Source organism: Thunnus albacares, chromosome 15, assembly GCF_914725855.1.
Source record: "Thunnus albacares chromosome 15, fThuAlb1.1, whole genome shotgun sequence".
In the NCBI taxonomy this organism is placed as follows: domain Eukaryota; kingdom Metazoa; phylum Chordata; class Actinopteri; order Scombriformes; family Scombridae; genus Thunnus; species Thunnus albacares.
In genome coordinates, this window is record NC_058120.1 from 5,522,415 (window position 1) to 5,547,432 (window position 25,018).

General features: G+C 39.1%; 2 protein-coding genes across 3 annotated transcripts; both read left to right on the forward strand.

Annotated features, from left to right (window-relative positions):
- The first annotated feature begins 1,019 nt into the window (after nucleotides 1-1,019).
- On the forward strand, nucleotides 1,020-18,110 carry wdr35 (WD repeat domain 35). 2 transcript variants are annotated; one of them, XM_044375688.1, is made up of 28 exons: nucleotides 1,020-1,457; nucleotides 1,566-1,683; nucleotides 2,738-2,809; nucleotides 2,966-3,058; nucleotides 3,144-3,272; nucleotides 3,401-3,534; nucleotides 4,012-4,177; nucleotides 4,270-4,415; nucleotides 4,782-4,907; nucleotides 5,796-5,981; nucleotides 6,256-6,291; nucleotides 6,399-6,459; nucleotides 7,355-7,499; nucleotides 7,883-7,952; nucleotides 8,334-8,387; nucleotides 8,480-8,589; nucleotides 8,729-8,948; nucleotides 9,087-9,167; nucleotides 9,436-9,572; nucleotides 10,925-11,128; nucleotides 11,275-11,421; nucleotides 12,305-12,437; nucleotides 12,595-12,705; nucleotides 13,504-13,668; nucleotides 14,109-14,249; nucleotides 15,687-15,843; nucleotides 16,493-16,730; nucleotides 17,495-18,110. In XM_044375688.1, exons 1-28 carry the CDS (start codon nucleotides 1,434-1,436, stop codon nucleotides 17,643-17,645), a joined length of 3,555 nt encoding a protein of 1,184 aa, XP_044231623.1. In that variant the 5' UTR covers nucleotides 1,020-1,433; the 3' UTR covers nucleotides 17,646-18,110. The 2 variants fall into 2 exon arrangements, with proteins under 2 accessions (XP_044231623.1, XP_044231624.1); XM_044375689.1 differs by lacking the exon at nucleotides 6,256-6,291.
- Nucleotides 18,111-19,662: 1,552 nt separating this feature from the next.
- On the forward strand, nucleotides 19,663-23,893 carry kcns3a (potassium voltage-gated channel, delayed-rectifier, subfamily S, member 3a). The gene is made up of 2 exons (XM_044375051.1): nucleotides 19,663-20,048; nucleotides 20,964-23,893. Exon 2 carries the CDS (start codon nucleotides 21,034-21,036, stop codon nucleotides 22,321-22,323), a length of 1,290 nt encoding a protein of 429 aa, XP_044230986.1. The 5' UTR covers nucleotides 19,663-20,048; nucleotides 20,964-21,033; the 3' UTR covers nucleotides 22,324-23,893.
- The last annotated feature ends 1,125 nt before the right edge of the window (nucleotides 23,894-25,018 follow it).

Consider the following 25,018-nt stretch of genomic DNA (forward strand, 5'->3'; position numbering starts at 1 on the left):
AACTGTATTTAAAATTTTGAAGTACTTGTATTTTACTTGTGTATATCCATTTTATGTCACTCTACTTCTACTCCACTACATTTCAGAGAGTTATATTATACTGTTAACCCACTATATTTATTTGATGGATAGCTACAAGTAACTATAGGTTTAGAGTTAACATTTAAAAACATTTGATATGCTGATAAAACATAAAACGTTGTTAATATTAAACCAATGGTTCCCAACCATCTGGTTTATGACCCCTTATGAAAAAGCAATGTCCTGTTGGGGCCTTTTGCCACATTTCAGATCTCTATGAGTTGTTAGCTGTTCCACCAAATAATAACTTCCTTTTAAACTTCTCCTTTTAACAGTTTGAGGCCCAAAGAGGAAAACAAAACAAAACAAAAAACAAAAAACAAAGATAAGGCTGCAGAAATGTTTCAACAGTGAAATAAGGGTTAGGATTTCACATTGATGCATCAATATTAAAAACCTTTGACACTTTTGATACTACTCGATAGGTATATTTTGCTGATAATACTGTCGTATAATACTCTTGTATTGCTGTACAGACTGTAAAGCCCCCTGAGGCAAATTTGTGATTTGTGATATTGAGTTTACAAACTCAATATTTTACTCAAGAAGGTTTTGGATGTGGGACCTAACTTGTAATGGAGTATCTTTTACTTTTACCTGGGGGTCTGAGTAGGCCTATAGGTGGATATTTCCACTAGTCTTATGATACCTTTATGGACTAACATTATTTTGCATTAGTCAACATAATTAAATGCAACACTGATTTCATTTCATGCATTTGTTCAGTGCTGTTTTATCAGGCTTTTTATAAACATTTTTACATCACTTTTTACAGTAGGGGAAAGTAAGTACAAGGCAGACAACCCTGTGAAGCCAAATAACGTAGAAATAGCTTTTCCTCAAAAACTGGAAAACTGGAATCAAACGGGAGTAAAGTCAGCGCGAACAAGAAAAAAACTACAACTACCATAAAGACCCTACAATCCCAACTCTTCCGGTTTACGGTTACCAGGGGAGACCGTGGGAAGCTTCAGCCTCTGAGTGCTGTAGTCTGTCTACACAAGGCACGGAAACGTCGACTTTGAAATGTTTTCACATTACATTTTCTAATGTTAATCAATATTATCGTAGCCAGACTGTAAATTTGTGACGCTGCACATGAGGTTAACCCTCTTTGGTACTAGAGTAGCTGTGTCGCGTCAGGCAGTCAAAACTAATCGGTAGCTAAGCTAACGGTAGAGGCTAATATTACATTCACTACATCGAGGCCGCAGGATGTAGGTTGTAGAAGTTGACGTTAGCTCACTTTAGCTGTCTAGTTTGATCATTGACGTTGGGTTAGTGTCTTCGCTTAATGCTAATTAGTATAACAAGCCGTAAGCAATTCCGTTTGTATTGACGCTATCACCATCATGTTTATCTACCTCAGCAAGAAGGTGAGTGCTGGACAAACTATGACACCCCTGTGCTACTAATTGTTAAATAAATTAAGAGATAAAGCGTTGGTTAACATGACTTTGGCCGCCGTTTCCCGTGTCTTATAGATTGCTATCCCCAACAATATTCATCTGAAATGTGTCTCCTGGAACAAAGATCAGGGCTTCATTGCCTGTGGAGGGGACGATGGTCTCCTGAGAGTGCTCAAGCTTGAAACTCAGACAGGTAAGTGTAGGATGAGGAGTGAACAGCCTGCATGTCCCACAACACTTTCATGATTCTCAGGCTACACCTATATGGAAATACCACATTTTGTATGAGAATGAAAACCTGACTGATCATAAAGGCAAAGTACATAAATATTACACATTCAATACACAATGCACAGACAACAGTGTATTACTGTGGAATGTACCGAATCAAAAAGGACCCATATGCCTCCTAAAATAACTAGTACTGTCCATATGTCTCTCATGTGCAAGTAAACTACCTCTGAAAAATCTTGAGTGGTTAGGGTCCCTTTTATATAATTGGTAAGGCTTGATATGGCATAATAATACTTATATGTCATAATATTTTAATTGACAAAAGTTACATTAGCCCAAGGCCATAAGGATGATGTGCAAAATTGGTGATATGGCAGATGTCTGAATAATGGCAGCATGAATAGTCAGTTATTTATATTGCCTGGCGATTGATTCCCTGCACAGTGATGCTGTGTGAACCTGGTGTCAGGAATTTGCATCGCTAATACTGCGTGTCTGTTCATAGTTAAATATACTACATTTGCTTTGGGTTGGGTTTTTTTTTTTTTTTGCTGTTATTTTGCATAATGTCAGGTGAGTAATGTCACGTACATTCAGGTATGTGTCTAAGTTTATTTGTCACAGTCTGAGCCATTACGTAATACCCATGTGATTGAGATTTGAGGGTTTTCGAAACAACGGTTCTCACAGTGTGTAAGAAATCTTTTGAAACTTTCAAAACCCTTTTGGCTCAGTTCTAGTGCCTTAGTGTCCAGTCACTGTAAGTAGAAATAGTACCACCTTGTCCACTCCATCTGCTGGTTATTATGGTGTTCAACAAACATAGCAAACCACCAACAGTGAAGTGAAAGAAACAGTGAAAACTCTTTGCTGATATTTACTTATAAACTATATTACCATAAACTAAAATACCATATGTGGGTGTCAGCCTTTTTAACACATTTTCACAATTCCGTTATTGAGAATTGTTTGAACATTGTTGCCTGATCTCTTTTCCTGTGCTTTCTCAACAGATGATGCCAAACTTAAAGGACTTGCTGCTCCCAGTAACCTGTCAATGAACCAGACTCTAGAGGGACACAGTGGTGAGTAATATAATAACTGCTAAACCTTTTCTCATTATAGTTGTAGTACAGTACAGTAGTTAGTAACAGACAGTGTCCACAAAAGCAAAGCAAATGCGATGTAGGCCAGCAATAGTAAAAAATAATATATGATACTGATGATTATTAAACTTGCAGGTGCAGTACAAGTGGTTACATGGAACGAACAGTATGAAAAACTGACTACCAGTGACCAGAATGGACTCATTATTGTATGGATGCTCTACAAAGGTAATTACCACAGTTTTACTAAAACTGCAGATTGTCTTGTAATAAATTTATCTTTAATAGTTGCTGCCTTTGTTTCTTTCCTAAGGTGCGTGGTACGAGGAGATGATCAACAACAGGAACAAATCGGTGGTGAGGAGCATGAGTTGGAACGCTGACGGTCAAAAGATCTGCATTGTGTATGAGGATGGGGCGGTCATTGTTGGATCTGTAGATGGTAAACAACCTTACAGATTACTAAAATGTAATTAATCACTTAGGCTCCTTTGACAAGGATTGCTTTGTTCACACACTGGGTGAATGGAAATTAATGTGCAGTAGGATAAAGACCTTTTTTTTTTGTAGGTAACCGGATTTGGGGAAAGGAGCTAAAGGGAAATCAGCTTGCTCATGTGGCATGGTCGCCAGACAGCAAGATCCTCCTCTTCGGCATGGCCAACGGCGAAGTCCAAATCTATGATAATCAGGGAAACTTTATAGTGAGTGCACAAGCTTACATAAAATAGAAATGTCATTGCATTACCTTACTCATAGGATGCAGTTTTCATGAAACAAAGTGCATAATGCACTGCACAGGGAATAGTGGAGAGTTAGTGGCAACACACTTTTGGTATTTTGATAGCTATCAGAGGGCATATTATATGACAAAATATTAGTCTCTTTAAACCTTTTCATGGATGGATATGATCTTGTTTACGATCCACTAATATTAGTATGATTTGAAAATGTCTGACTTTGGTGACACAGAAAAGACACCGATATCCAACACCAAGTGCCCACATGAAAGTGATAAAAATAGTTTAATTTGTTTTGTAAAGATTTGCTATCCTGAAAACACAGAAAACATATAAGCCTGACAGTGATTCTCCCTCTCTTTCAAGCTCATTACATCCCATCACATTTGCTTCTACTAACTATTAGCTTATGTTGGCCTTTTTGTGATATTTGTGTTTCAGATGAAAATGACCATCAGCTGCCTCACTAATACGACCGGAGCCATCAGTATAGCAGGTATCCACTGGTACGCAGGAACTGGGGGTTATGTTGAACCAGACTGTCCCTGTCTCGCTATCTGTTTTGACAATGGAAGATGCCAGATCATGCGCTACGAGAATGATGAAAGTAAGCAACAACAACAACAAAAAAAAATCCTGGAAACCACTGAATTGTGTTTATACTTGAATGAAATGTTTACTTTTCTTTTTTTTCTGCAGACCCAGTGTGTATTGACACTATGATGAACGTGGTCAGTATCCAGTGGAATCATTGTGGCAGTGTGCTGGCAGTGGCAGGTTCCCTCAGAGCCTCAAATATGGACAAAGAATTCAATGTAGTGCAGTTCTACACACCCTTTGGAGAGGTGAGGGTGAAGATTTTGCTCCTTTTATGCAGGGTTTTAGACATGAAAATCAGATGCACATTAGACGTCATTGTCATAAAAAGTATAGAACTAGATTTTTTTAATTTAACAATTAAATACATTGCAATGCTAGTTTCTCTGTTGTTGCACTGTACTTCGTTGTTCAGCAGTTGAAAATGCATGTGGGCTGAGAATTGAGCTCTGAAAGCATGAATCCCAGCACCTGGCAAAATAGCTGTTGAGTCACCAGTATTGATTAAAAATATCTATCAACCCTCACACTCTCAAATCCCACACTAGTAAAAATGCTATGACACAGTAAAGATTTTAAATTTGTACCTTAAATGCTCTTTGGTGTTTGAATAGCATCTGAGAACTCTGAAGGTGCCTGGAAAACAGATGACTGGAGTTGCCTGGGAGGGAGGAGGGCTGCGTATTGGCCTGGCTGTGGACTCCTACATCTACTTTGCCAATATAAGACCAGATTACAAGGTAAATGCCAACACCTGCTAGGCTTAAAAACAAGATGTTCCAAGGTGCTCTTTGCTTATTATTGAAATTGCCTTAGGGAAAGAAACAATTCCTTAGACACTGGCATGAGTATGTTTAGAGATGTTTTAATCTCACAGGCCAGAATTAATAGTATACTGATTACGAAAATGATCACAGACCAAATAAACAGCATGTCACATAAATATTAATCAGCCCCACCTGTCATTAAATAAAAAAAAATCTTCTATTTGGTTTACATCATGGCAGTGTTTCCATATTCATACATTTGTAAGTGCCTTTTGCTCTTTTAACCCTTCATTTTTTCTTTTAGGTATATGTTCCTGGATTATACATTCCTGTATCAAATCTCTTTCCAAATCACACATTGTTCTCACACATTAACTATTTGGTCATTTAGAGGGGGAAATTAGTTATAATCGAGTAATATGTTGCCAATTTCTATCCTTTACTCTGCATACTGTCAACTCTAACACATTTTCTCAAGTATATTCTTTGAAACATTTAATGGATAGTTTAACATTATGACTTCAAATGTTCACATAGCAGGGAGACTCGTCTAAATTGCCTGAAAACCAAAGAAAAATATTTTCAATGAAGCTACAGTAGCAGTTAGCATTTGGGAGCAGTAGCTACTGCACCATACCTCCAAAAGGTTCTGATGAAAAGGTTGTCTGAAGTAATGTGTCTTTTATCTCATAATCATATTTACATAGTTGAAAAGAATGGAGGGACTTTCTAGCTAGGGCAGCATGTGGTTTTAGAGGTCATTGACTTGTCTACCAAACTACCTGTGGGCACATGCTTCCCAGGGTTTAGAAATCCCACATAAAATGTGAATCTCAGCAGCTCTTTCATGTTTCTCAACAGTGGGGCTACTGTTGCAGCACAGTGGTGTACGCCTACACAAAGCCAGAGCGGCAAGAGTACTGTGTGGTGTTCTGGGACACCAAAAACAACGAGAAGTTTGTCAAATATGTCAAGAGCTTGATGTCCATCACTACCTCAGGGGACTTCTGCATCCTTGCCAGCAAGGCAGATAACACCCAGCCTCAGGTACTAACACCACCAGATTATATGTCTCATCATAGCAACAGGATCTGTTATGATATATATCACACTGCAGGTTGAATTTATGAGCTTGTTGCTTTCTATATGACTCAGACAAGCTTATTCATTGATTCCGACAGATCTATTCTAAGTCTATTTCGTGGAGTTAGAGACAACATAGAGATATTGTGTAGAGTATATAGAGTGAGCTGTAATAGTAAGTATCACAAATGTTTCTCTGCTGTCTTGCGTCCTGTTTTTGTAATTCACTGCTACACAGGAGGATGCTGAATTAGAGTCTGCGAGTCATGCAAGGGTAACGTATAAATTAAAAACCACACACCCAAAATGAGGACTATTTCTTATGATATAGACTCATAAATTGATCTGTAAAATAATTTAGCACTACTGTGTGTTTTTCAGTATGTCCTGATTCTGTGCAACTCCATCGGGACTCCGTTGGACTCAAAATACATCGACATTGGTGAGTTCAGACAGTAAACGTAGATAGATTAATATTGTCATTCTACTGAAATTACATTTACAAGTTAACACATCCTTTAAACTGAACATACCCTCCACTAAACATGCTATGTGTCCTACAAGTTTACATACATAGAAGCAAAAGATCTTCATGCAGCACAGCAGCGAGTTGCTCGAACTCCTAATTTACCATAAGTTGATGTATTTCTTCAAGCCAATGTGAGAGATCACACCCTCTGTGTGAAGGAATGGCGGTTGGCGCTCTGCCTCCTGCCGCCCACAGTTACATCTCTCATGGGCCCACAGCATCCTATAGCAAATAGACAGTGAGCGCTGGGCATCTTTATATCTCACAGATGTTCAGCATTCCGTTTCTGCACGACACGGCTGAATGTTTGCTGAGGAGCTCGGGCCAAGACAGTTCAAAGTCTACAGAATTGAAAGGTTCCAGTGGTCTGAATGGGTTCCAGATATCCCACCTTAGTAAATAAAAGCAGAGGGATTTGTGAAGTATACATTTTCCTGGAGGTGAGTCCTCTTGTGGCCTATTGGTGGATATTTTACCAGACTAGTCAAAGAGCGTGCATCTGTAGAAATATACAGTATTAATCTAGAAGAACACCCCAGGACTTACTTGTTGGAATTCATGCACACAGAAAATAGTTTAATAACTATTCATATGTATAGATACTGTATGGTTTAAATGGACAAGAACCAACAAACAAAAAAAGCTTTAAAATGATTTTGATAGGTGACATTGATAGGTGTAAATCCTCTACATCACAAACTTGATGCCAGAAGACAGTGGACATACATGATCCGCCAAAATGACATGAAGAAAGCGTGGATACAAATGAATAAAAACATTAAAATCTGTCACTTGTCTCCTCGGTCAGATCCACTGTTTGTCACCATGACCAAGACGCATGTGATTGCTGCATCCAAAGAGGCTTTCTACTTGTGGCAGTACCGAGTAGCGAAGAAATTAACCGCCTTGGAGATCAACCAAGTGACCAGGACCAAGAAGGAGGGAAGGGAGAGGTGAGGTCTAACAATTAACAGAAGAGTGGAGCTGGACCTAAACTGGATGTGGCAGAGAGAGTATTTAACAAAGCCAGTTGGTGGAAGGGGAAGAAATACAACACCCATGCCAGGACTTACAGTACACATCAATCAGGTCATGGAAAGTTACAGGGAGGCAAGATAACCACAAGGCTAGATTCTGAGAGTCAGAGGGTGAAATCTGAAAAGGACTCATTCATCTGAATGAAATGCCACTGAGGTTCCAGACAGGCTTGATCTAATGTTCTGCCAGGACTATCTTAGCACCTGGACCAAAAGTATCCTCAGTGGAAAGGGCAACTATTTGTCTGGCTGGCTGTCTCTAACTCTTTCTCATTTGTTTTCACTTCCTGCCTTTCTAGGGTCTATCACATTGACAGCAATCCATCTGGAGCCAGTGACAGTGGTCCAGATTTTGCGAAAGCCTTCACAGTGAGTGACATTTTTATCTTGGAAGCACACAAACAGGAATCTAGTTCACAAATACACTTCTGAGGCATTTTGTTTCCTGTTTTTGTTTGATTTTCACTCTTCATCTGCAGTATGTGAAGTCCTGTTTGTCTTAATTCATTCAAATAAAATACCCTTTTCACAAGATACGAGTCACTGGAATAGTCTCAAGACTTATGTGTCTAAAAAAATAAAACAGTTCTATAAAATTGGTGTTATAATTATCTTAATACTACTACAAATAATTATTATTATCATATTTTGACATTTTAACATTATAATATCATTATCAGGGATAATTAAGTAATTTCTTCTATGAAGCACATGTGTTGTCATGACATGTATGTTTCTGTTCTATTTCAGGCAACACGAGATCCCATCTGTTGTATTACAGCAACAGATAAGACATTGATTGTGGTACGTACGTCAGAATTTTGAATCGTGCAACAAAATGAAAAGTAAAATCAAAGTAAAACACTGAGTCTCTTCTTTTTTATGTGTGCTTACAGGGCCGGGAGTCTGGCATCATCCACAAATACAGCCTCCCAAATGTTGTTCTCATCCAGAAATACACTTTGAACAACAGAGCCTACTATCTGTCTTTGAACTGCAACTCCAGGCAAGCTCAGATTGATGTTTTGCAGATTTAAGTCATCTTTCTAAAGAAATCCGTCGTGAATCACCTTAAAAACAGTTTTATATCTGAACGTCATGATTGCAGCTCTGTCACATCATTCTGTAATCATTATTTTCTTTAGTCGACTGGCCATCATCGACATCGCAGGCGTGCTGACTTTGTTGGACCTGGAAGTTCGTGCCTCCACAGACGATGGCACTGGCAATCAAGCATCTGCAGGAGATCCATCCAAATTTGAGCGCAAGGATGTTTGGGACATGAAGTGGGCGAATGACAACCCTGACCTGTTTGCCATGATGGAGAAGACCAGGATGTACGTCTTCAGGAACCTGGACCCAGAGGTGGGTGGAGTGTCTGGTGTTTGTATGATGGTCAAATGATGTCTGATTTATATTGTCTTAATGTTATAATTATTTTTATTCTAAATATACATCTGAGTGTGATTACTGTTGCAATATTTTATTGCATGTTTAAAACAGGAACCCATCCAAACATCTGGATACATCTGCAACTTTGAGGACCTGGAAATCAAATCCGTTCTGCTTGATGAAATCATGAAGGTAAACTTTTAGTGTCATTTGAGTTGGGACACAATCACACACATACTGTATAAACATACTTATTTTCTCATGGTGTCAAGTGAAAGTTCTATTTTGCATCTCAAATATCCCAAAGCAGAAAGACTTACAATAGTTTGGTAACAGCTGATTACAAAATGCTTCACTAGAGGTAATCAGCATGAGTATTTATTATGTTGAAAGGGTTCAAACGTGTAGTTTGTATCTGTTGATTGAATAAAACATTCGATTATACGATGTTGCCTTAAAGGATCCAGAGCGGCCGAACAAAGACAACCTCATCAACTTTGAAATCCGCTCCCTGAGAGACAGCCGTGCATTGATTGAAAAAGTGGGGATTGAAGATGCTTCACAGTTCATTGAAGACAATCCTCACCCAAGACTCTGGTAAATGCAAAATTGTTGTGCTTTTGATTCAGCATGGGGATTGTTTAACTTTTCTTATTTAAAGGTATATTATGCAGGATTTGTCGCTTGGTGATTGTAAACACACAGCATTGAAGGTTGGCCCCTCCTCCTCGGTTTAACAAGCGAGTGAGAGAGAGAGAGAAGCAGTGATGGTTGAGTGAAAGAGAGAGTGAATGAAGAGCGATGCAAAGCAGTGAATCAGATAAATAAAATGTTATTTTCTGATTGTTTCACAGCGGTTACATTCTAAAGCAAATAAACACACCCATACCTCTGCACAACTCTGCAGGAAGGTGCCGCATTGCAGGATTTTGTGTGAATGCAGCTTCATCCTGTCCACTGTGGCCTCTCTGCTCTGTGCGTGTGTCGCTCAGCCCCGCCCTCAGTCAATCAGACACACAGACCTGCAGCTCTTCATACATCCATGACACGGAGACAGAAAGCAGAGCGAAGCAGAGGAGAGAGACAGAGACAGAGATGTAACCTGGTTGCTACACTATGAGTCCCAACCTCACACCCTGTGTACTGTTATTGGCTGGGGGCTACACACCAACTCCCCAGAAGCAAAAATAATAACACAGCAGCAAAATAATAAGAAAATACAGGCAGAGGGCAGAGTCTCTGTAGATAAACACACTGCCACACACTTCTAGTGGGTCATAAGTGATAATTGAGAGGGATTATTTACAGTCTATACATTGTTTTTTGGAAAATCCTGCATAGTATACCTTTAAAGTAAAGTCCTTATTTCTTGGTTTTGGCAATGTTTTTGGTTTGTTAATACAGTCATGTATTCTTTTGGTTTTCTGTTGCTGGAGAAAACAAAGTGTAAAAGCTTTCATGAACTTGATATAGGTTGAATCATTGTGGTGTCATCTAGTGATAGGTATATGCGCAATTTAAAATGATTAACTTGACAACCACCGATTTTTTTACATCTTCTATATTTGAGAGAAAAGTGAAAAAAGTAAGGTTATCACCACTAAATAGCTGCTGTCACTATCATTTTTCCATGTGAGCATATTCAGTATGCTGGCGTGGGAGGACGATGGCAGTGTTAGAGATTTACAGTTTTTTGAAGCAGCAGTGTGATCGCTGTGGTTTGTGTGTTTTCTTTGGCTGGTATGCCAGTTTTTGCAGCTTCCTTCAAAATCTGGCAACTTCAAACATGTCCTTCCTGTTCTTTAGGGGCCAGTTTCTAGCTCAATAGTTTCATTCCAGTTTAAATCTCAATTAATCAAAGTAGGATGGGTATAAGGATTTCCACATATACATCATGCCATTCAGCCCTACTGATAGGGACTAACCTCTCTCCATTATCAACCTGCCAGGCGTCTGCTGGCTGAGGCAGCCCTCCAGAAACTAGATCTGAAGACAGCTGAGCAGGCCTTTGTTCGCTGCAAAGACTACCAGGGCATTGAGTTTGTCAAGCGTCTGGGAAACCTGCAGAGCGAGCCCATGAAACAGGCAGAAGTGGCAGCTTACTTCAGCAGGTTTGAGGAAGCTGAGCGGATGTACCTGGACATGGATCGCAGGTACGTTGAGCCCTAATGAATTCAGTTCTTCTTTTTTGTTAAACTTGTGTCGGATATAATGCTGGTGTTATCGTACAAGATAAATTGCCACCATTTTTCAGGCATGATGGTAATAGGGGCCATTTGATGTTTCTCTTTGTGTCTAGGGATCTTGCCATCAGCCTTAGGATCAAGCTGGGAGACTGGTTCAGGGTGCTCCAGCTGCTCAAAACTGGCTCTGGTGACTGTGATGATGCTCTGCTGGAGCAGGCTTACAATGCAATCGGAGATTACTTTGCTGACAGACAGAAGTGGTATTGGGATTTTTTTCAGCCTTTTTCTCTGATTATCTGTTAAGTGTATGAATTCTGTGCATTATACTCATGTTAGAAGTTAAAACTAGTTTAGGGTAACATTTTAATTTAACCCTCTGTATTTAACCTGCACAATAATGACATACCCTACATTGAATGGCTATTGCAGAAAAAACATGAATAGTGAAGTCCAAGAATTGGGTTTGTATTTCATGAAAGTCTCAATAATTATACCTTTGACTCAAGGTTCACTTACTGGGATTATCTGGCCTTCATCAGCAGGTAGTTTGCGTAGTTGTCTTGAGAGTAAAAAGAATATTTATAAATAAATAAAAACCTCATTAATGATACAATTGTAATGATACAATTATAATTTAGATTTTCATGTTCATATACAATATGAAGGCATCTTTTAGATGATTACAACTGTGTTATATCATTTTATCAACCATTATCTGTTTATACATCTGTTTTGGATGCTTCCCAGTAGAAGTTTTCCACTTCCAGTGTCCTTATATCTGCTCACAGCTATGTTGTAAATTGTTTATTCACTGATTATAAATGCTAAATATAAAGTGTAAAAGTTATGTCTTAGCAATCTTCAACAAGTGTGATAGTATTTTATATTCTTTGTGCAGGGAATATGCATTACTTAAAGAGCATCCAGCAATAGAAAATAGACTCAATTTATACTTTTAAAGTATACACTCACATATTCAATCTCAACACCATTTAATATCATTAATTAGTATGTTTAGGAAATACTAAACAGTTAAAAATACAGATAATCAGCCATTGCTCTTTTGAATGTCACCATTTATCGCAAAGGTAAAAGCTGTATTACTATAGCTGTTACATAAGTATCTATTCTTCCTTTTTCAAGGGTCAATGCAGTGCAGTACTATCTTCAAGGTCGTAACCAGGAGAGGCTGGCAGAATGCTACTACATGTTAGAGGACTACGATGACCTTGAGAGGCTGACCACCTTGCTACCAGAGAATCATAAACTTCTGCCGGTGAGACAAATGTTCAGGATTGACCAAAAATAATAACTCTTTGATATCATCTTTAAGCTTCATGCTGTGGTATCAGACCTCTATAAATATGTACCTTTTAAATAAAACCAACTCTACAGCATCTCATGTACTGTCATTTTACACCTCTATGTTGCAGGAGATTGGTCAGATGTTTGCCACCGTGGGCATGTGTGAACAGGCTGTGAACGCCTACCTTAAATGCAACCAGCCCAAAGCTGCCGTCGACACGTGTGTCCATCTGAACCAGGTGAGAGACAGACAGAAAACTTGTGGCGCCAGTGTTTGTGAGCGACAGACATGTTGACACCACGGTGACCTTCAGATTATAATCAAAGCATGTAACAACTTTCGACCACAGCAGCCACTGTGGCACCTGCTGTCCTCCCACTCCCCTCACCCTCCTGAGTGATATTTAGCCCTGGAGTGTGAAAACTAAAAATATGCTCTTCCAATGTAAATTGTACCATTTGGTTAAAGAAAAAATGTTGTTTAGCTGTTCATGTTGGAGACAGGAAATGATAGCAGTATGTGGTTGCAGGGAAGCATCATGTAAGCTGCAACTGCTGTACTTTGTGTGGATGTTGTGTCTCAGCTGGCTTTAGTTTAAAAAATGTTAAAACTGTGCTGTAATTGACCCGTGTTAATCCAAAGAGAGCTCATTAGAAATCCTGACTGCCTCCCCTCCAGGCTTTTCCTCCTGCTGTGTTAATGCTGCGTTTGACATTGAAATGAATGAGCTGTCACTTTAACTGTTTCCACTTAAACTTTCTGTTGCCATCGATAGATCTAAAAATACAGCGTCCTCACATGTCTAACTGTTGTGGTTTTACCATAAATAAGATCTGCAGCTGCAGGGTTTGAGTGCTTGCGCAAGAAAGTGACTTCAGTTAAAAAGTCTTTCACAGCCACTAATTTCAAGTAAATCCTGCTTTTAAAATCAGAACATTATGATTAATATGCGTGATTCATGTGACTAATTCCATATTACAAAAGTTGCATGCAGTAGTATTTATGTTGTTTTTTTTATGCTGCTGTTGTCCCACAGTGGAACAAAGCAGTGGAACTCGCCAGGACCCACAACATGAAGGAGATAAAATCTCTTCTTTCCAAATATGCTTCACATCTTCTTGAGAAGAATAAAACTCTGGAGGCGGTGGAATTGTATCAGAAAGCCCACCATTTCCTCGATGCAGCCAAACTCATGTTTAAGGTAGGCTTGTTTTTCCATGAAGACACTATTGAAAGTTTCCAGTACATTCAAATGAAGAGGTCTGTTCCAAAACAACAAAAACACATTTTCAGTAAAAGAGAGAAGTAGAGAGGGACGTAGAGGGAAGTAGAGTCAACACTTTCAGTACAGTTGAAATTCACTAGTGACTGATCATCTTTCAGCTTCCATCAGAACCTTATAGAGAGTATATATACAGAGAGTATTTATGGATGTTTTATATATATATATAATATTTGGCATTTTGATAACTGAGAGAAAAACTATTCTTTAACAAAAAACTAAAAAACTTGGCCCTATGTACTAGATGCGGAATAATAACATGTATGCATTTATACACTGTATTAAGTATATAGCTAATTAATTGCTGGAATTAATTGTGTGTGAGTACATACCATGGCATTTGTGGGTACTGTTTACAGATAGCAGATGAGGAGGCAAAGAAAAGGACGCGACCACTGCGGGTAAAGAAGCTCTATGTGCTGGCAGCACGTCTTGTTGAAAATTACCACGAGCAGGTGAAGACGTCACAGCAGAGTAAAGCCAAAGGGAAGAAGTCGGAGGTAGACGATATATTACAGTATACTTTATACCCATATATGCTTTTAATATGGGTATTATTTCTTTTTTTCATCAATAAAAACTTTTAATATTGTTTACGGCCTATTCTAGAGATGAATGAATGATAGAAAGGCATCATATACTGCAGTGGTTCTCAACCTTTTCCAGTTGCAACCCCCAGAATAATCAGGTTGGTGTTCATGACTGAAACAGAGCATACAGCCTTGTGAAAGATGTGATGCAAAACACATGGATCACATCTCAGAACAACATGAATCTCAATTTGTCAGTTCTGCTCAACCGAGAGTCACAAGAAAATAAGATGTAAATTTACACAGAAGACCTTTGTTGGTGCATCACAGAATAAATGACTCAGTTTAGCATTTCAGTTTGCAGGAGTGATGATGTCCAGCTCCAGTTGCAAGTTGAGTCAAAGCTTATTGACCACAAGAGGGCAGAGAAAGACCGTGTCAGTACTGATGTCTACATGTCCAGCTGCAGAAAAAATGAGTCTCATCTGCGGATAAACTGTCCCCTGAAAACAAAACTGGTGTCAAAGCAAAACAAAAATAACAGATCAAAAAGAAGAAGAAAAATCTTTCTAATAGTTGTTAATGGTTCTTTTGTTGTTCAGACCTACAATTTACAGATTTTTAATTAGATGGTGAATCAGAAAACAAATGAAATATAAAACCTGGGAGTGATACACTTGAGTTTCAGCTGCAGCATCCGACCAGTAACTGATTTCCAATAAGGAAGCATGTTGGCTGGTAAAAGACTTCCATGAAGGCTGCTCTTGTGTATCCTTGCTCATGGCTCCTCAGAGATCCCTCTTCACTCCTCGATCCTCGCTCCTCAGGGCAGAAATAATCGCTTTGGGACAGCCTGCAAGATGACGGACCAGAACAGTTCAAGCTAGGAGCGAGGAGCGATCAAAGAATAAGATCAAATAAGAGACTCAGGGTCTATCCTCTGTCTGTTCACTCAGTTCTTGACAGACTTCCATTTAAAGGCTTGTTGCCTCATATCAATCAGTTCATTCTTTTTTTCATTATCTACCCTCACACATTTTACTGGGATGACTGGACCTGCTTATTTGAACAAAGCAACTGTATTCTTGGTTTTATGTTGGAAGATACCACACAAAGAGCCGGCCGAATGCTGTATGACCGAGTGATGAAGTTACACCATTGGTCAGCCAAACGCCGCCACTTCCTGTAGCTATTTCAAATAAAAAGCCTTTGTTTCAAACAAAAAGCCCTGTAGTGTTTCATACAGGGTTCAGCCATACACTAGGTTTTGAATTAGTCTTGTTTTCTCCACAACCATCTGGCGACCCCCAGAAATTAGAGGGTCACGATCTCTAGGTTGAGAACCACTGATATACTGTACTCAATACCATTTTTACTCATCCTTCATTTACTTCATTCTGTAATTAGGCAACATTTGCACTTGCTGGGCTGCTTGAGGAAGATGCAACCTCTGCAGACAGTCGTATTGTAGACCACGCCTGGCGTGGAGCAGAGGCGTATCACTTCTTCCTGCTTGCTCAAAGGCAGCTGTATGAAGGCTACATGGAGAACGCCATGCGCACAGGTACCCAATCACACAGGACAATTTCCCCATATTAATAATTCAAGTTTTTTACCCACCTACTCAAAGACAGGAGTTGAATACATGAGATGTAATTCACTTTTTTTCTCTCATTCAAACAAAAATTGTTTTATTTACCTAAGTGCTCTCTTCACATATTTTTGAAGTAATTATTCTGTTATTTGTAACAGTTGTACACAACAATATGTCATTATCATAATAAGTTGGGTTTTTTTTTGCTCTTAATCTGTAGTTATTACCTCCTCTACCTATATTGTGCCCTAACTTGAATTCTTCTAGCTCGCAAATCAGACCATAAAGTTACTTACTCTAAGATCAACTACTGAGGCAGTAAAATCCTGTTCCTGACCACTTCTGTTGACCTTCAGAAGCCTGACATGGAGCTGACCTACATGTAGATACAGTAACTGGCTGCATGTTATGTGGGCATACTGTAAGCAATGTTTTGACTGACCTGAGGATGTATACATAATGAGTGTATTTTTACCGGCCTATGCAAAACTGAGTTGGTCTTGTGTAAGTGTCAACAGACACATATTTGTATGGTGTAGGCAAGTTAGTTTCCTATCCTAGACTCAACCAAACATAGTGAAAGTCTAACTCTCCAATGTTTTCAATTCATTTTTAAAAGCCCTTCACCTACGTGAGTATGAGGACATCATCCCTGCGGTGGAGATCTACTCTCTGCTTGCCATTTGCGCCTCAGCCAACCGGGCCTTCGGCACATGCTCACAGGCCTTCATCAAGCTGGAATCCCTGGAGAGTCTGGAACCAGAACAGCGTCAGCTGTATGAGGACTTGGCCCTGGAAATCTTCACCAAGCACACCCCAAAGGACAGCCGAATGATGGAGCAGAGATCATCAGAGGGGTGAGGGCACCAATGAGTTCACATCAAACTCTGGCTCCAAACACTGATGGGACCAGTCCCAATATCATTTTCATTTCTGTGTCAGTTTGAGTGCAGCCTGTTGTTCCTCCATGAGGTCAGCTTAGCTCAGATGATTAATGTCTGTGGGCTCATGTAGCAGTTCCTCTCAGAAGAAGAGACCTTTAGAAAATTCACTATTAACATACCTTTAAACTGCACACAGAAATGATTAAATATTCAATTATTATTATCTGTATCTGTATATTATCTGTATAATATTTGACGTGAAATATGTTCTATGAGTGATTCTTGTTCATAGACTTATTTTTAAACATTAGACAGGTTAGAAGTAGAACTAGAAAGACAAAAAATCAAAACAGATTAATCCAGTTAATTAAGGACAGTTAAGTAAGTACATCACTTAAATGGAAAGTTGATCAACGGGCCATCTACTGAAACTTTTTGTCTGCCATTAAAGGAATAGTTCACATTTTTTTTGAAATGGGGTCGTATGAGGTACTTATCCATAGTCAGTGTATTACCTGCAGTAAATGGTGGTCACTTTGGCACTATGGTTTCTCAACCGTAGAACTTCTGTATTCCTACGCATGCCGCAGCAGCACTTTCTGACCCAAACAGCTGATCTGTATAAGTACCTCATACAACCCTGCTTCGAAAAATGCCAGCTATCCCTTTAACCCATCTGCTGCTTTAATACAAATATTCCTTGAAATAACAACTAATTCTATTTTTCCCTCTTTCAGGACGGAGGGAAAGTTACCCACATGCATTGTGACAGGTCTACCAATCCAGGAGTACCAGTTCTGGATGTGCAGTTCGTGTAAACACTGCGCTCTAGAGCAGGAGATCAGCAAATATAACTGCTGCCCGCTGTGTCACAGTCCTGTAGCCTGAAGATCAGTCCCACATTCCACAGCATCAAAATGTACTTTCATATATGTTTCTTTTTTATGAGTTTGTGGAACACATAGTTCAAAATTATTTACTTGTGGAAATAGCTGCACTTGGTTTCAACTTAATGCTTAAAGTTCTTGAGAGTAACATTCTTGTTGTGGTTAATGCTTAGATAGGCAGCTATGAAGGTGCTAATAAAGCAGGCACCTAAACTCAAACTGTCACATGTGATGTCAACAGTCAAGAAGTGGCAGATGTATGTTCAATTTACTTCAATATATGATACCAGTTAAAAGTTTGGACACACGACCCCATTCACTTGAATGAGAAAGTGTGTCCAAACATTTGACTGGTACTGTATGTGTCTTTAATATTTGAGTTAAATGTATTTTAAATCTTGTAAAATACTTGAATATAACTGCTTTTTATATGGAAGCCAACAGTGAATAAACTGTCAGCACTATATATATTTTGATTGGATTTCATTTTTCTGATACTTTAATGTCATGTGTTGTATTCTTGACCACTGTAGACAATCCTCATCAACTAGATGTTTTGGAAAATTACCAGTCAGTGCCCACACCATCAGCAGTGTTTGCTTATAACATCACTGCACTTGGATTAGTAACAAATAAGCATCTGAGCTGAGCAGTTGTATGAAGCTCCTAAGTGCTGTATCATTCAACCAGATCAAATACCTCTTTAAGTGAGGTTATGTCCTCTACTGGGTCAGTTTACCAGATGATGAGGGAAGCACTGCATCTGTGGAGGGAAAAGTCTGGTTTAATTAATCCTACAAGTGGAAAACTATATATGATAACTTGTACCTTAGCAAGGTTGCATCTTTTCAGCCTTTTACATTGATGTGTCAAGGAAGAAAGGTTTGCTTGATTTCAGCTGGTTTTAAAAGTCTTGACCATCCAAAACATTCATTTCATTACAAATAATTCACTTAACACCAAACAGTTGCAGAATATAACAGAAGTTAATACACGCATCATTATGCAGTCATTGTATCAGTCTTGACAGTTGCTGTGTGTTTGCATGTCAGTGAGCCATGCTGACCTGCCTCTGATAGCCTTCTTCTGCCATCTGCTGTCAGTAAATTGCATTACTGAGAAGGATACAACATCTAAAACAGTTATTATATAAAGCTTTTTTTTAAAAAAAAAAAAAAAAAATCAGTTAATCATCTCTGACTCAGTGTTCTGTTTTGCATTGTGTATATTTTCAGTGATGTGGTATGCCACTGCAGAATTTCTCATGAAATAATTATGAAGTGCATTGACCAATGATTACTCAGTCATATCTGGGTCATGATGGTTTTGTTTAATTGAGCCTTAAATTAGGAGTTACAGTGTTTTATCAGTAGGATTTTAAGTATTTCTGCATTACACTGGGGTCCTTGAAGTCATGTGATGTTTTCACTTCCATTATAAAAAAGTACACTTTGCATACTGTGCATTGCTTCTGCTAAGTCAGTTGATTGGTTTGGAAATTAATTTTGTTGAAAATAGTTCTCTATTATGTCAACTTATGAACAAACACCAGTACATGTTCATTGTAACATACATGTCTGCAATGCTCAATATGAAGTCTCTTAACTTATCTATAGGCCACAGGGGTCATGAAGGGCAATGCTCCTATTTTTAGTGTTATTTCAAAGTATAACTCATTAATGTGGCATGTTTACGTGTTTGTGTCACAGACCTCAACGTTTTAACACTGGCAGCTTTAGTCACTCTAACACCGAAGTCCCTACAGCCCTCGTGCACACTTTTACCCCTGCTTCGGTTTTTAAGTCGTCAAACACTGCATCAATGTTGCATAGGCGTGATGACAATGACAAATCCTGTGTGCATGGTGCACTCACAAAGTGGATTCACTATACTGTAGGCCTAACGCTGTAGCTGTGTGTTTTTATTATTTTTTTCAACCAATTAATTCGTTTTTTTATGCCTCATATCCCCCTCTGCTGTAGACCTGTTCCATTAGTTTCACGCTTATTTCCCAAAAGGTTTATTCTCATTTGACACCAAAAGTCAGCACAGCGAAGCCAAATGTCCCTAACGGAAACAAATGAGAAAACGCAAGCAGCCCCTAAAGAATAATGTCAGCACTTGGCCAAAACAATCATAAAATATTTACAGTGATAAATTTGGCACACCTTAAGTGAGCTGGCGCGCCCTGAACACTGGTGTCACACAACACGTTAAAAGTTTAAATATATTGTGCAGCCTGTTAGTGGGGTTAGTAGGAGATGAGATGTGTCAGCCGTGTGATCATTTGTCCTGCTGGATGCTGCGTCCCGCCCTGCGCCGGACTGACTGAGCGTCACTGCGCTGGACACCGAGCAAAGTAACCAGCCACAGGACGTCTGCGCCGCCGACACAACATGGCCAGGTAAGGTGCAATAATTACCTACAGCTGCTGTGTCTATGAGGAGAAGTTTGAACTAGAAGTAATAGTTTTATGGATGCGACCATGGACAATTTGTCAAAGTATATTTTGTGCACATTTTTTTAGATTATTTGCCATCTGATTATCGTGTTATTTTAAGTGGCGCACAAAGTCCCGTTGATTTCTCTTAAGTATTTTGCTGTTTTATGCCTCTCCGTCGATTCCTTTATAGACTCTATAACGCCGACAACTTTTATTGCAGCAGAAATATGTCAAATCTGACCTTGGCTTTCCATTTACTGCAATTTGCGTAACACAATAGAAGTAAGACTGCAACTCCTTTAAAGCTACCAGCAGGAGTGACAGCAGCTATTGATGACTTGACCAGCACTAAGTGTATGTATGTTTGTAAAAAATATTGATCATGTTAGGTGTCATATTTAACTGCACAAATGGTGCACTTACCTAATATCATAGTTTCAAAAGGCCAGTCAGTATGCACTGAGCCTTCAGCAGCTGATGCATTTAATTTACTGAGCAAGTTGTTCTTGTGTTAAATGCCTTTGGTTAATTTTTGCAGCTGTTTTTGGACATCTAACTTACAAAGTTTGATAGTGTTGTTCACTGCATGCACTATTTATGCAGGCATGCTATCATGATGTGTAACACATGTAACCAGTGACACAAATGAAAGTACAAGTTTTTCATGTCAACTGGAAAGACTCATTATATTCTTGTACTGAAATAGAAAATGCTCAGCCAGTCATCTGCTGTCATTTCACAGTTCCATTACAGCGTGTCACAGAAACCCAGATGCAACTTGATACTTGACAACCCTGATGTAATGCACTTCATTGTGATCGGATTACATACAAGAAAGTGTAAGAGGTGTACTAATCCCAGTGTCTTTGTGTGCAGGCGACGAAGCCTCTGAGATTTTTCACCAAGGACATCTAAACAACCTCTAGGAGCTGTTCATTGTTCCATCATGGTGTATGGACAGATCTTTCATCGGCACAGTCCTGATGATTGCTTCATTAATGTCAATGTTGGGGGTTTCAAACAACGAATGGAGCACAATGTCCTGAAACGTTTCCCTCAGACACGCCTGGGACGTCTTCTGTGTTGCAGCTCCAAAGAAGCAATCCTGGAGCTCTGCGATGACTTCAGTCCCTCTGACATGGAGTACTATTTTGATCGCAATCCACGTTTTTTCTGTTATGTTCTCAATTTTTACCTCACAGGCAAAATCCACCTGGTGGATGGGTTGTGCATAGTTTCCTTTTTTCAAGAGATTGAGTATTGGGGCATCAAGGAGCGTCACCTTGACCTCTGCTGCAGTGGCAAATTCCATGAGCTCATGGAACTTGCTGAGGATAAAAGCTGGGATCCTTGGAGCGAAGACCAGCAGTTCCACAGCCCGGACTCATCTATTGAGGAGCTGTCAGCTTTGGACGAGGACATAGAAATGTTTGAAGGCTCCTGGTGTGCAGACGTCCGCAGGAATATTTGGATCCAACTTGAGAATCCAGGTCACTCCACTTCAGCCAAAGTGATGGCTGTAGCATCCTTAAGTGTTGTCATTGTCTCCATTGTAGCCATGTGCGTCCACAGCATGCCTGACTTTCATCAGGTGGATCTCAATGAGAAGGAGATTGAAAACCCAGTGCTGACTTTCTTTGAGAACCTCTGTGTCCTGTTCTTCTCTGCAGAATATATTCTTCGTTTGGCTGTTGCACCATCAGCCAGGAAGTTCTTGTGCAGTCCCCTCAATATTATTGACTTAATGTCAGTTATGCCCTTCTATGTCACTTTGGCCTGTGACATAGCGGACGAAGGTGAAAACACAGACCTGGAGAATGTTGGCAAAGTGGTGCAGATTTTGCGGCTGATGCGAGTGTTTCGCATCCTAAAACTGGCACGCCACTCAGCTGGCCTTCGCTCTCTTGGTGCCACACTTCGACACAGCTCCCGTGAAGTCGGACTTCTCATACTGTTCTTGTCTGTGGGCATTTCCATGTTCTCTGCTCTCATTTACTGTGCAGAGAAAGAATCTCCGGATTCAGAGCTGCAGACTATCCCTATTGGCTGGTGGTGGGCCACTATTAGCATGACTACAGTGGGCTATGGGGACACCTTTCCTGTTACGCTTGGTGGGAAGATAATAGGAACACTGTGCATCATCTGTGGGCTGCTTATCGTGGCGTTGCCCATCACTAACATCTTCAATAAGTTCTCCAAGTTCTATGAGAGGCAAAAACGCATCGATCTCAGGTGAAGCAATAACTGAACCCCCTCCAGCTAGCGAAAGAGTCTTCCAGGATGCAATGTCAAGAACGTATCCCCACAAAGTCATGTATGAAGCATAACTTATAAGGAGAGCCACACAATATACTGCAACAAACTTGGCAAAACAAAATGGGGATAACATTCAAATATCAAACAAGTCTTTTCCTCTGTTGTGACAAAAGGAATAATTTTGCTTTTCGGGAAATACTTTTAGTTGCTTTCTTCCCAAGAGTTACATTTTTGTACGCTAAATGCTTTATGAGACACTATCTCAATTCACACTCAATCTTGTGTCTGTAGCAGGTTTTTAAAATTCCTTATAGACATGATACAGCATTCTGCAGTTGTCCTTTGTCTATTCCTACCATGCTGTTTCAGTCCTCATCTGTTATTGATCCATCGACTTGTTGTCACGTTGCTGTATTTTGTTTCAAAAGGCTTTTAATTGCTTAATCCAATGAGAGGCGTCCTGCTGTTTGCTAGGTCATCAGTGTAATGAGTTCTTAATCAATGTGCCTGGGTCAAGAACAGTAAAAGTCAATAGAAATCCTTACAAGGTGCTGAATTCACAATTCATCCCATGGTAAGTATCGAGATCTGCAGTCTTTAATTGGAGAAGAATAAACCAGACAATAAAGTTATTAAGTCTCAGTTTGTCTTATCATCATTAGCAGGATTTCCATTTTTTAATTCAGCTGTTAACAGGTTTTATTTCTCACTTGTGTTGAATCTGAGCAAACATTTCATGCTGTGCTGTTTTTATGTTCTTCTTCTCACTGAAACAGTTTCCCGCAGTCACCTTCATCAACAGTGTCTGTGTGTGTTTTATCTGTTATCTCTTAAACAGATAAGAATGTTCAGATCAATGAAAACAGGCCAAATATCAGAGTTGCCCTCCAAAGAATGCCAATACTGCAGACACCAGAAACCACAATCTCACTTCAATTGATTTTTAATATAAATCATGGCCACTACAATACTGTTTATGATGAAAAGGTGATCTTTAGTCAGATTATTCTCACTGGCAGCTGATGAACATTCACAGTGTTTTGCAGCCGTCAGCTGTCAGGGAATAGCTAAGTAGCTTGTGGCTTCAGCCCTTAAATAAACGTTGACGTCAGCACTCAGGGGTATGGTCACCTTTTATGCTTGGGTTCCTCCTCCTGTGTCCTTCTTTTACACTCAAAGTCACAAAGTACTGTACACTGATTTAGTTCATTGCTTGAGTCTTTCAAACTGAAAGTCACCGTCAGCAATATCTAATGTGGTTATCTCTGTACTGAAGGACAGTCAGGTGCTATGCTACACAGGAACATAGTGATACTGTGTTTTCACTAAAAGTCTGTAGTCATGCTATCCTCACCATGATGTTATTGATGAAGATGTTAACTCACATTTTCACAACTATCATGCAGCAAAAACCAATCCAAAAAAAATTGGAAGTACCTTTAAATATACTGTGTGATGTACTGACTTCAGATCCAGACTAAGTTTTCTAATTAATCACTTTGTGAAATAATTTCAGCCACATGATAATAAAAATAAACATAGAAATTCCTTGTTGTGAAGTAGTTTTGATTGAATTCCTTCATTCATATCTCCCTCACTTTGACACCTATTAACTCCTGTCAGTTGACACAGTTTCATCTCTACTCTATCAGTTTAAAGGCCCACTCAGTTTTTTTTCACTGCAAACTATAAGTTGCAGATATATGAACATAATATTGTTGAGGATGTTATAGTTGGAAAATAAGCACTTGGTGTGTTTCCCAGTTGGTCATAATTGAAAATATAGGCCTACAGTTCACCCATCATTAATGTAAACAAACCTTCCAATGCTGTGTTTTGAATTTGGTGGTGGGACCATGTTTTTGTTTGTTTGGATCATGGATTGTGCCTTTAAAATCTATATAGCATTACCCATGGTTAATTTAAACAAATAACCCCAAAGTGACCAGTCATCTCATGTACCCACCCAACAGCTGATCTCTACTACTTATACCACCATCAATACTCAATCTAAACTCCACAGATCTGTTGCTCTTTCAATAAGCATTTAACTTGTGGTTAGCTGTGGTTTAGAATATGTTCAGTTAAACGTTCAGCTGTTTAAACACAGCTAGTAGTCTGTAATTATGCTGTACGTTCAGTTTTCTCATTTCCCCAAGACAGTTGTTCATTTAAGAACTTGTTTCAGTTTTACAATTTAACAACTTTTAACAACGAAGTTATTAGTTTCACCTGTGCTTTTTCAAGTCAAAATGTCGAGCATGAAAATGCTCTTGCTAAGGAAATACATCAGAAAATACTGTTAGATGGAACAATATGTTTCCATTACTGAGTACTTGCACTATTGCTAATCACACTGTATTAATAATTATTAAAGATTTTTATTGTATATTCAACTTAAATTTTAACTTTAGCACTCATGGATTATTCTTCCAAGAGTCACAAATATTAAAACAACTAACAACTAACAGTTGTATTGTGGTCACTCCATATAAAAGGCAGCAGAAAAAGCTGCTTGGCACTGGAAAACGTAAAGGGAATGTCCAAACAAAACAAAACAAAAAGCTTTTTTCTTTCTGAATTATTAATGAAACTGACCCTAAGAAGTTCAATAAAACCATGTAAAGCTGAAGGACAAAAGAAAAAAATCACATAACAGCATTTTATTTTCAGTC